Source organism: Balearica regulorum, chromosome 15 (assembly GCF_011004875.1).
Source record: "Balearica regulorum gibbericeps isolate bBalReg1 chromosome 15, bBalReg1.pri, whole genome shotgun sequence".
NCBI classification, from domain to species: Eukaryota; Metazoa; Chordata; class Aves; order Gruiformes; family Gruidae; genus Balearica; species Balearica regulorum.
Genome location: NC_046198.1, coordinates 14,496,062 through 14,508,842, shown reverse-complemented (window position 1 = coordinate 14,508,842; position 12,781 = coordinate 14,496,062). Strand labels below are relative to the sequence as shown.

At 43.5% G+C, this 12,781-nt stretch overlaps 1 protein-coding gene across 1 annotated transcript; it reads left to right on the top strand.

Annotated features, from left to right (window-relative positions):
• The first annotated feature begins 2,779 nt into the window (after nt 1-2,779).
• Nucleotides 2,780-6,110, top strand: FOXL3 (forkhead box L3). Its single transcript, XM_010304366.2, has 3 exons — nt 2,780-2,909; nt 3,685-3,853; nt 4,206-6,110. The coding sequence occupies exons 1-3, from the start codon at nt 2,803-2,805 to the stop codon at nt 4,680-4,682; spliced, it is 753 nt and encodes a 250-aa protein (XP_010302668.1). The 5' UTR covers nt 2,780-2,802; the 3' UTR covers nt 4,683-6,110.
• Nucleotides 6,111-12,781: the final 6,671 nt, after the last annotated feature.

The window sequence follows — 12,781 nt, the reverse complement described above, 5'->3', positions numbered from 1 at the left end:
TTATAGTTACTCTAGTTAAACTATAATGGCTGCACAGATGCTAGGATAAAGCTATTGTACAACACGTTTCGCCACCATAAGCATGGCACCTGCTAGCTCCACCACGGTACGTATAAGAGCACGTTAGCATTTCTTTAGGAGTATTATTTTCAAGGATTATAATTGGACCATAAACATTGACTTGAGCATAAAATATCTGTACGCAGGCTTTAAAAAATACCTTCACAAATATTCAGACAGTTTTGCATATCTGGATTTCAGAAGCAAGTTTATGAGAGATAATATATAATTTGTTTCTGATCTTGTAGGACTCAAAAATGATCTGCATTCTTCTTATGGTCTATGAATTTGTAGCAGGTGAATTGGATGATATTTACAGAGCCAGAAATTAAATCCTCCAGCCCACTGCTGGCCATCAAGACATAATGATATTTACCCACAGATCCTGTGTTACACAAACAGCAATGGCAGGAGTTTCCTGTGCACCTTGCCAAGCTGCCCTGCACCCACCCGTGGTCCCACTCGCTCCTGAGACGCTGCTCAAGGACACCAGCCCTGGTTGTTCTGACCCACCTCCATTTGCTGAATTTGGTCTCACAAACCAGCTGCTGAGACAGAAATTTAATCCCAGTGTGATTTTCCACTGAAATGGGTGAGGAACACAGTGGCCATGAGCTCTCGCACCAGCCGTAATGCACGTTACAGACGTACCGGACACGGGCGAGCCGGTTACGCTCACCACAGCAAGAAACTACAGGAATTGAGATAAATACCATTGCTAAATGTATGACACTACAAGCATTTGCCCTAATTCTGGTTGCAGAAAACTTTACCTGTCACATACAGTCAGTAAATATGCGTAAGGATTTTGGTCAGAGTGTATTGTCTGACTTTCTTAGCAAGGCAATTTTCATAAATACAGTATGAAGAACTGAAAAAAGGGTGCTAACAGGTTGTGTCAAACCAGAGTCGACTAACCCAGTTATGGTTTTTTTAAAAATTGTTATAAATCACAAGATAGACTGTTCGAACTACTGGGATTTCAGTGAGGTGAAACACCTCCAAAGAGAAGAACCACTGCTAAAAATCAAATCGGACATTTACTTGTGTCTCCAGGATTGTGGTTTTTAGTGAGGGAAAATCTTCCCAAGTCTGTGGCACAGCTTCTTCTTTATTTCAGACTTCTTCAGTCCAGCTGGACAGAGTATGAATGAAGATCAGACATTATGTATTTCATTCTCCACCACTGAATCTGCTCTATCTTACTCAATATTAAAGCCCTGCTAACGCCTTAGGCAGCAGAAGCTGACCCTTTGTATTAAGACCTCCTCTGCAGTGCATGCCTCATGCATATGCCTATTGATGTATTTCAGAGTGGAGATAATTTTTTATTTTGGGTATCCGCTCTGGCTTCATATTCCCAAGAAAACACCTCTTGCATCTATTTTTTCATGCCATGTATTTCCCTCTTCTTCCTGCTATAATGTATTGTTATATTCCACAGAAAAAGCTTTCTTATGTCCATCTTTGTCAAAACTCTGGGAGCCACTTAAGTATCACTTTAAAGGGCTCTTTATCTCTTGGATGAATTTTCCCCTAATTGTATCCTTTAACTCCAAAAGGGGTTTGGGGACGTACTTTGTACGAAAGATGCTATAGAAAACAAAAGTTGCATTGCTTGTGGTTCTGCTTTTATTTTTCCATCCAGGTAAGTCTCCGCACACCAATTTGCTTTCTCTTTTCCAATACCCATTTCCTCCTGGGGCTAGTTCCTGGGACAGAGCTGTCTTCAAATAATTTAATTATCATGTGGCATACACCTTTTTAGTCCCCCCGAAACGGCGCGTGATGCCTTTGGTTTACATCACTTGTTGGAAAACACTCCAAAGCATTGAAAAACTATTAAATTGTTACAGTATTGGATGCCAACACACAGGGCTATTAGTCTAATTCATCCTTCAGATCAAAGCCCACACAGGCAGCTCTCCTGCCTACAGCTATTTTCCTTTTACTTTTCTGCTTGACAGTAGTCCCTCATATCCCTCTGTTCTACTTTCTTTGAACATACACATTTTCCTTTAGTCATGGAAATATAATTTATGTCTATTATACTGTATTATAGATTGCAGATCAGGACAAGCGTGCATTAGTGCCTGGAACGTCTGTTTATTGTACGTCTGGTTTCTAAAAATAAATAAATAAGAAAGTCACCCTGCTTCGCTGGGGAGAGAAAAATACAAAGGGGGAGGGCTCAGGGGCTGGGGGGGAGCTGCACTCTGTTCTCAAAGTTTAATTTCCAAGTAGAGACCTTGAAGCATGATTTATTAACATCATGCTGTTTGCTTTTGTCACGTTGTGGATGTGGCGGGGGGAGCGCTGGCCCCTCTCCAGCCCGGACCACCCAGTGAGCAGAGCGGAGCTACCGGCAGTGCACACCCCGGTTCAAAGGTTCACCCCCAATTCACCAGCTCCATCACTCACCAGCCGTCTGGCTCTGACACCCCATCGGAGGCAACAGCAATAACAACAACAACACCCACCCCCACCCCCCCAAAAAAACCAACCCCAAAAACCCAAAAAACCATATCCTAACAGATGGGCTGGCTGGGATGCGAGAACTGCAAAAACAATCCCCACCCCATCACAGAGAGTATGTGTGCACGGAGGAGAGGGAGCGTGAGGAGGGGGGAGAGAGGGAACGAGACAGACAGAGGGGAGGGAAGAAGGGAGGAGGGAGTCCAAGCTCTGAGAAACATCACTCCATCTCTCTCACTCCACAGGAGCTGAGCAAGGAGCAGGACAATGTTTGACAACACGCAGTACCCCTACAACTGCTTTAATTATGATGGGGATGATTATCCTACTTGTAGTTCTGACGAAGAGAAAAAATTCACCAGACCGGCGTACAGGTAAGATGAAGTTTTTCCAAGTTCCCCCACCCCTGGGGAGGTTTCTGAGCTCTGGGATGGTGGGATCGCAGCTCGCGGGGGAGCGTGGGACCTCTCCCCAGCTGTGCGCAGTGGGTCTGGCCCCGGCGCAGGCACCGCAGCGGACAGATCCCCCCGCCCCCCACATCTGAAGTGTTCACGATTTATTTTCTCCCGTGCGGGGTCACAGCAACTCTGGCATACCGTTGAGCCACCAGACCTCAGATGGTCTCCTCCGACCTCCAAGAGCCGTGGGAGAAGGGGAATTAAATGTGCGACGTGCCAATGGGTGAATGGGATGCAGATAAGCCCCGGTGCGGTGGGAAGACGCGCGGTGCAGATGTTCGCGGGGGCAGCTACGGTCCTTTCCACGAGCAGGCAAGGTCTCCAGTGACAGTGTCTCTGAGCTTGGTCTGTCTCACTGCAGCCTTCCAGCTCAGGGAAACTTTTCTGACGGGGTTTGAGAGGTGGGTGATCTTTCTGTAATCTGTATCTAAGCACTCTGTGCTGAGCGCCAGGGCAAACAGCCGGTCGGGACTCAATTGCCTGGAAGTAACGCCTGCGTATCGCCCACGGACGCGGGGCGGAGAGGCAGCGACCACGCTCGGGGCTTATCCCTGGGATGTCTCGTGTCAGGGCGCAGATCCACCGGGAGAACTTTTGGCAGCAGGATATAGGCACACACGTACCCGTGTGGTCCTAAAAACTGAGTATGTGAGTAAGGCGATGGTGTAACAGCAAGTTTTCCTTTTTTCAGCTACATTGCCTTAATTGCAATGGCCATCCAGCAAAGTCCTTCAAATAAAGTCACCCTCTCTGGCATTTATGACTTTATAATGAAGAAATTTCCTTACTACAGATCAAATCAAAGAGCCTGGCAGAACTCCATCCGACATAACTTGTCGCTTAACAGTTGTTTTGTAAAGGTAAGATCAGTAACTGTATATTTACAGACACACTGTGCATGGCTAAAAAAATTACATGCAGGAATAATTTCATACTAGGAAAGAAGGGAAACAAACAGCTGAGCTGTGAATCACTTAAAATCTCTCTGAGTTGTCAATTATAGAGATAAAGAGTATGTCCTTGTCTGATGCGTGCTAATAGATAGCAAATTGGAGAGGATGGAGTTTACATCCTATTCATATAATGAAAGGGAATAGGCTTAAAAGTCTTGTCATATGTGTTTACACCACTCTTGAATGTAAATGAATGCAGATGTTCAGCAGCAGCATCTGTAACACATACAAATACTGAACTGCCTTTAAATAAATACAGGTCCCCAGAACAGAAGGGAACGAGAAGGGGAAAGGAAACTATTGGAGCTTTGCAACGGGATGCGAATCCATGCTGGATCTCTTTGAAAATGGGAATTACAGGCGGAGACGGAGGAGGAGGAACGTGAAAAGGGAACATAAGGAGCAGCGACCAAGCAGAGGGAAAAGTCCTTCATCCCCCGATATGTCTTCTATGGACTCTGCTTTAAACAACATTTCCTCTTCTGAAAGTAAACATGAAAGAATTGAATCGGGACTACTGGAGCCTCGTGGGTTTGCTCCAAACAGCATGACCAACAGGCAGAGCCTAAGCAATTCCTCCTTAGCAAAATCGGATTCTGAAATTAAATTCAGCATCGATTACATTCTTTCAGCCCCCGACCCTTTGCCTGTCCTGAGATCTCAATATAATATGCAAGAAAATAAATATCATCTACTGGAGGCCCAGCAAATTAATCTCCAGTTCTGGACAATGTGATGTTATTTATTCGTGGTAGCAAAGTCTGAGTTACAGTGTATTCTGCAGCCTCATGTCACTGAAAATCAGCCGCCTGCCTCCTCCTTTTCCTCCTGAGCAGTACTCAGAAAGGGCCACCGATTCACCAGCCGATACTCTCTCTGTACCCAGAGAACTTTGCTAAGGTTAAAGCATAAATAACAGTTACCAATATCGGTTTTCACTATGCTGAAATTAATGAGATTTTAGCTTTGTTTTCTGAACTGTCATGGACATCATTTAATTTCACAAAGAATTTCCCTTCTCAAGCGGAATCCAACAGAAAAGAGACTTGCTTATCACCCGTTGCTTTATTAAAGACAAAGTGAATTTGAGTCCACTTTCACTGGTGGAAATTAGGATTAATTCCACTGAAGTATATAGGTCAGAACTTAAGCTGATCTAAAACAGTGTAATTCTGTCGACTTACACTGGCTGAGAATGTAAGGCGGGGGGGGGGGGGGGGGGGGGGGCTTTGTTTTCTGAAAAGGAATCACAGAAAATCATTCTTTCTTCTCTTATTTTTTATTTTAACATCATGTTTCAAACTGTTGCGCAGCTTTAATTCATCATTAATTAGAAAATGTAGTTCTTAATAAGTGTTTAAAGTATATTTTTTTTTATATTCAGGGCAGAGTTGTTTAAACTATTGAGGTGAAGTTGTATTCAAAATAATTCCAAGAAAGCTAATTGCAAGGCTGTTGAACTCTGGTAGACCTTGAGGGGTAATGTGACAGAGCCGTAAGGCCTCTTAATGCCTTGGTTTTAAAAAAAAAAAAACAACCCTCTCCCTTTGTACTATCAGAAAGCTTCCTGAGATGCTGCAGGAAAGTCCTTGAAAATATTTCATTTAGCAAGTGTGAAGGGAGACCCGGCTTTGCAAGAAGCTGTATCCAGTGTTGACCAAAGCCAGGATTCCACCGACCTGCTTTGAGACAAGTTGTATATTCCTATTAAATAGATTTTTATCGATCCTTCTTGCAAGCAATTACCAAAGTGGTACTTGATACGATTTCAGCAAAGCTGGTGAGATTTCTAATTTACAGATAGCAATGTTAGATGATCAGCTCCGTTTCTAAAGAAAGGCGTTTCATTACCATTTACATGCAGTGGGGTATTTCAGAACACAACCTGATGGACAATGAACTGTAACGAGCATTAATGATGAACTGTAACGAGCGTTTAAGAACTCGCTTTTATACAACTTGTTCCCGATGAATTGCTTCCCAGTACCTAATGGCAGCGTTAGTAAAGACTCCACAAAATCTTGGTTTTGGCTTGGCTACTACAATCTTCACCTACTGCAGATGAAAGAAAAAAAGAGAAGGATTCTGGTGGTTTTAAGCAACTATATACAGAGAGATAGAATTATCTTTGCAACATGAACTAAAGGTAAATGAAGGTATGTGAGATGAGATTGAGCAAAATTGTGCTAGAGGTATGCTAAGGCATGACTTGAATTTTTATGCAGAAGCTTTGACATTTCATTAAGTTATTTTACATTGTGTTTAATATATACTGTACATTTATACTATATATTCTTATATATTGTTATTGAGAAAGGGAGCAATATCACTGCACTTATATGTTGTAAAAATGCATGATATATGTTGTCATGATGCTGAAACTCCTGCCATATACTTAAAATTTACCATCAGTGGTATTTCACACTGATTGGTAATAAATGCTTGTTTTTTGGAAAACTATAAAACTTACTATCTTCAGGAATTTCCACAGCATGCAAAAGTCTTTGCTGCTGCTTCAGAAAAGACAAAATGGAAAATCATGTCAGTGACATCACTGCATGTCTACCAAACTTTGAAGGGATGATTTGTTGCGACCAAATTCTGCCTTCAAGTGGGAGCTTTCGATTCTCTGTGAATCAATGGTTATTCAGGGCGATTATCTGAAAGCAAAATTTGGCTCATTAGACCCGATCGATCTGCTGTTTACACTGACGTTAGAAAAAGAAGAAAACCTCTGGGGTCACTGGACAGATGGATTCTCATTTGAAGAGGGACAAGAATTTGCTCCTTTAGTATTTATGCTCGGTAGTAAATAGGTGTGGGAAGAGCATGTCCTCATTTAGTACTTCAATGTATGCATGCACTCACATGTGTGTTGGGATGTGTGCACCTCTAGGATCCTACCTGCATTTATATAATCATGCTTTATATGCAGATTTTTTTTTCTTGATTGTTTTAAACATGGCAATGCTGCTGTTAGGCTGATAGTTACAGCACACATCTGCAGTATACTTGAAATATATATTTTTTGCTGTGAAATGTGCGGATATGATTCTTCCTATGTGTTCTTTGTTGATGCTGTTAGCAAAACATAACTCAATGACAGCAAAAGTTCCTACTAAGCAACACCTTCCCCAGGTGAACACAGTGGGCTGCTGAGACCCATGGAGATACAGTTATGGCTACTAAGCAGTACGGGATAAATGTATTAGGAAAGGCAGAAATACACCCAGGTGGATTTACAGCAGAGATCCAAAACCATTTTCAGTAAGATGAATTAATATTCACAAATAGCCATGTCCTTTGCTCACAGTAAAGTGCCTGCTAGGAAAGACTGTCATACTTGAGTTTCCCTAACATATAATCAAAGAAATTTGTGTACAAATAGGTGTTAACATTTGTTTTGCAAAGGATATCAATCATATTTCAAAAAATGTAGAGACATATTTCAATTTACCCAGTATATTATATTCTGACGACTCCAGAAAGGTTTCCAGCACTTAAAGTGAATGGCATTTAATATAGAACAACATAACAGGGGTGAGGGCTAGACGTGACCTTATTCAAATGTCGTAGCCATTACAAAGCCATTCCCAATGTAATTATAATTAAATACTTTATGCCTTTCTTGCAAATCCTCTGATCGATCATTGATATTAACATTAATATTGTATTACCCCCGAGCAAATGTCTCCCACACAAGTGTTATGGATCACCAGGTTTCCATTAACAAAGTTGTGAGCTATTGCCGTATGCTGGTCGTGGATAAATTTACGTAAATTACCTTTTCCCAGGGAAGGGGGAAAAAGTCTAGTTTTTTTTCTTTTTATCCCTGCACTCTGAGTCTAGAGCTATTTCTTCAGCTCCATCACAGCCTGTCGGCCACTTACATAAAGCCATAACCAAAGAAAAAAGAAAATCTCACAGGAACATCCCTCTTTGCCCTGTGTTGAAGCAGGTGAATATTCTCCAGACGTAGCTGGTTTGGTGCAGGGGTTACACGCTGAGCTGAAGCCAGGGCCGAGAAGTGCAGGGCGGGGGTCTGCACCCCACCAAGGCCATCTGTGGGCTGGTTGGGCCGTGCACGGCAGCCAAAGTGAGAAAAGGTATCCGTGTTTGGCTCAATTCCTCATCTTGAGGGGTCTTCCTAACTGCAAAGAGAGACCCAGAATGAGCCACGGATTTCCTAACCCCAAAAGAGGTGCTTCCCTTGGGGGGCTGGCATTGCTGGGCCCAAGCCGGGGATGGGGCAGGAGGAGAGCGCAGGAGAGCAGGTCCTCCCTGCCGGGCTGGTGGGCAAGGCGAGGGGAGAATAAGCCTCTTGTCCTCTCCTTTTAGAATCATAAATACCTTTGCAAAGGAAAGATGAAAAGTTCCTTTCTGGGGAGAAGCTAGGCTCGGCCTCACTGAGGGACTCTGGGGTGTTTTGTTTATTCATCCTTTGAAAAGAAGGCTTCCCATGATAAAACAAAGATTTTGATGGAGTTATGCCAGGTTATTCTCCAGCGATACGACTTCTAATGATTTAATTTCTTCGGCTTTTGTCATTGGTGTCACAGAAGTGTTTTTTGCACAGCAAGATGATGCTCTGCCTCAGAATGAAATTCAAAGTACTTGGGCAAGGATGCAGCACTTTTTTTTCCCCACCAGTGAAGAGAGGCCGGATAACATCCAATGCAGGACAGTGGTTGACCTCACCTACAGGAACCTCTCCCTCAGCAGAACCTCCTCCTCATTATGGGAGTGTTAATGCAAATTAAGATAATGGAAAACAAACCTTTTCTTTGTCAGTAAGGTCCAGTTCCCCTATTTTTCTGCCAATCAGATATATCTTATTAGTTGAGACCCATTACCTCCTCGTATAAACAGAAGCTGTGTTCAAGGAGCATTTGAAGGTCAAACCACACTGGAGAGGTGGCTTTACCCACACCGTTGCTTCATTGTGTGCTTCATCTTGTTGCTTGGGCTGCCACAACCTTCCTCAGCCCCACAGCAGGTTGGTCCTCAGCTACCTTGCAGAGCACTCTAGATTTGCACCATTTTCTGGCCACAGAGGGTTTTCCTTTTGGGTAGTGATTGCCTGTTCAGGTCCAAATCTTGTGTGTCCTTTCCACTCTCTACTGGCAGAGGGGACACGCTGGGAGGGGAAGGAGTTTGGAGGGGACAAGCCTTGGGGGAAAGGCTCTGCTACATGTCCTCCCGTAATACAGAGCTGGTTGGGACTCAGTGCAAGGGCCCTTGGGGTTGTGTATCAAGTCTGTACTAACCCTGTACTGTAAAGCGAGGGCAGCATCTCCTCAGTGTCCCACCATGCTCAAGCTCAGGCTAAAGAGGGAACCAAGCCCACACACCCCTAAGCAAGCAGCGCTTTAATCTTCACCTCTGGCAGTGTAACACAAATCGCTGCCCGTGATCAGCACTTCAGATCCCAAACCCAAGGCATGGAAATCCTGTGCTGCTCATTCCAGCTGGCCTCTCCCCTCTGTCTCCTCTGGGGCACGTTCTCCTCACCCCTGTGCAGGTGTAAATCCTTGCAAACCCATTAACTTTGGTACAATTACTTTTGGAATTGAAATAGCATGCCTGAAAACAAAATTTGTATACTATACCCAATGTCTCTACTCGCTCAGTCTGCCAAACTGTGCCAGCAACTCATCTCCTAGATACCATTCTCAGGGCAACAAATGGTCCCGCGTCTTTATTTTGCCTTGGCATCCAGCTTCTAATTGCTTTCTCCAGAACATGTGTACCATATGTACTGCAATGCACAAAGAACCTAGTACATACCCTCTGTCTCTGTTTTACTGGGAATGGCTTTCTTATTGCACTTAGGGTCATTAAATTAAAGAACAGGGTAGGTCCAAGTCCTATGGAACTTGCACTGGAATTTTTTTAGCCAGAGAGCTAACATAAAATAACAAAGTAAGTTGTGCTCCCTCCCACCCTAGTTACAACGGTTGGAGGCAAATCCAACTGTGAGAATTTTGCCTGAGAAAGAACTGCCGGATTTCTCCCACTGTGAAATCCAGCTGTTAATTCAAACAGAAGGGATGGACCTGACCAGATAGGCCAACTGGCTTGTTTCCATCCTGAAGTCCATTGTGTTCCACAAGTTCCTAAATTTATGGTCGTGAAGGTCTTCCAAGCCCTGTAACGAAGTATTGCACGCAATGTTTTTGTTATGGAATGTGAGCTGCAAAGGAAAAACAAGGTTTGAATTTATCTTTCAAATGAAGATCCTGGAATCTCTCAGGATAAACAGGCTAAATTAGGAATCAAAACACATCGTGTTTCTCACCATAATTATGAAACTGAAAATAGCACTTGCAGAGTACTGTCAGAGAAGAAAACTAGAAGTTGCAGTAAGCCCAACCAACTTTCTTTTTGTCATGAGTGTTTCTCTGTGTGTTCATTGTCACTTCATAGCAGGGGTCGGCAATGTGCCGCAACGGGAACAACCTTTCATCTTTTGGGGATTGTCGTTCTGCTGGAGTTTTTCAGAAAAAAAGTTTTGCACTGCAGAATGGAGCTGTCGTTCTCCATCATCTGTGTTTACATTAAACACATACTATCTTTTCCTGCTCTGAGCAGGTTGGAAATAAGATACCAAAATGCTCTTTGACTTGTCAGCCTGCATGGTGCCACTCAGTGGAGTGTTCTTGTTGCTACAGCTCCACAAAATAACTGCTCTGCACAGAAGCTGCTCCCTCTTAGTTGAAGACATGATGAAGACTTAATAGGCTTGGAAGTTTGTTCAATTTTCATAGTGATATCAGTGGCTGTAATTTAAAAAACTAGTCATCCTGGAATTTGCACAGCTACAGCAATGCTACTCTTTCCCTCAGTCATTAAAAACTTGTGTTAGTACTAGCACTTGTATGTATGCGAATCTAACTGTCCCCCAGAAGCTGCTGTTTCCATAGTTGCTAATGGTGAAACACTGTCATGTTTTCCTTTGTCGGGGAAAAAAATTAGGATGGAATCAACTTTCCTCTTGAGCCCAAAGGCTCCGCTGACCATTAGCCATCTGTCCCAAGCAAGACCTGCTCTAGCTGATAATCCTTTCTGAGGTTTCATGCCACAGATATTTATTCCTACATCAAAATTGCTCCCCGTCTTCCCCTCTTTGCCTCGAGGCGTTACGCTGTGCTAGTATTGACTGCAACCAGCATCCTCTGCTGCCATCCTCTCCTTCCAGCATGGTCTCTCTGAGAGTGGGAAAAAGAACCAGTTCTTTCCATAAAAGTGAATGTGGAAAATAACAGGTGCAACGAGCTATGGTTTGTGATTAATCTGTCTCAAGCTTTTCCGAGGCTGAGGGCTATATGAGCAATTATCAGCCCCCGGGAGGCATTTCAGTACTAATCAGCCCATAACATGGTTTTGCATTGGAGCATCTGGGACTGGCTTCATGAGTTGAATCCTGACTCTCATGAAATGAATGGGAGTTTTGCTATTGGGTTCGAGGGACCAAAACTTCATCTTCTGTTGCCAGGACCAGAGCTTAATCAGATTAAAGGCCATGTGGACTGCAGAGAAAATTAAATACCTTCTAGCAGTTACTTGGTGTCTTCTCAAGACAAAATAGCAGCTTGTTTCCACAGGTTCCTTTGGTTCTGTCTTTCAGCCAGACAAAATACTTCCTGAATTCAATGGGAAACGTGTCCAAATAGGGAAGAAGTTCCGCAAAGCCCAAGGGCTGTACACAGCAGAACCAGATGTTGGCATCTGGGGTGAGATTCCTGGTGCAAAGATGTTTGTATGTTCTTTGAGAGCACCTCTGTTCTGGGGCTGGTATACACACTCAAATAAACAAGTTACACTAAGCTAATATCCAGACTTGGGATCTCAAATTTTCTGTCAACAGGAAAACATCCCAAGATCTGCTACAGTTTGGCAAAGGGATGACACTGTATTACTTTCTATTTTGTTTTGCTGTTGAAATTACAGGAAAATAAATATTTTCAATTTGATACATTGTGTATTCCTAATAAATACCAAGGGCATTTAATATAAACTATGGACACATGGTTTGCTTTGTTGTTCTAAGTAACCATTTCCTTTTAACCAAATGAAAAGCTAGTTGTGCTGTGATGCTGAAGATTATAAATTAGCAGCTCTCATATGGTTTTGTGCAATTGTTTCTTGAAGAGCTTTAGGCTACTTCAGACAAAAATTTCAAATAAAATGTGAATTCATTGAACTGTAACTTGTGGTATTAGATTTATAATAAACAAAGGTAGATCACATAATCATGTCATGGAAAACAACATTTTAAAATTCAAGCAGCAACATTTTAATCCAGTTTAGGTTCTGATCCTAAAGTCAAGAGGAAGCTTGGCTCTTTCCATTTCCCAGTGCATAAAACCGAGACAAACTGTGCTGGGTTTGCCTGGCAAGGTTTTGGTAGCGGGTGGGGGCTATAGGGGTGGCTCCTGTGAGAAGCTTCTAGAAGCTTCCCCTGTGTCTGATAGAGCCAATGCCGGCCGGCTACAAGACGGACCCGCCGCTGGCCAAGGCCAAGCCAATCAGTGCCTCTGTGATAATATTTAAGAAGAGAAAAAAAAAAAAACAGTGGAGGGAAGTTTTTGCAGTCAGAGAGAGAATGTGAAGATGTAACACCCAGGTCAGTGCAGAAGGAGGGGCAGGAGGTGCTCCAGGCACCGGAGCAGAGATCCCCCTGCAGCCCATGGTGAAGACCATGGTGAAGCAGGCTGTCCCCCTGCAGCCCATGGAGGGAGGATGAGGGGGTGTAGAGATTCCACCTGCAGCCCGTGGAGGACCCCACGCCGGAGCAGATGGAGACACCTGAAGGAGGCTGTGGCCCCATGGGAA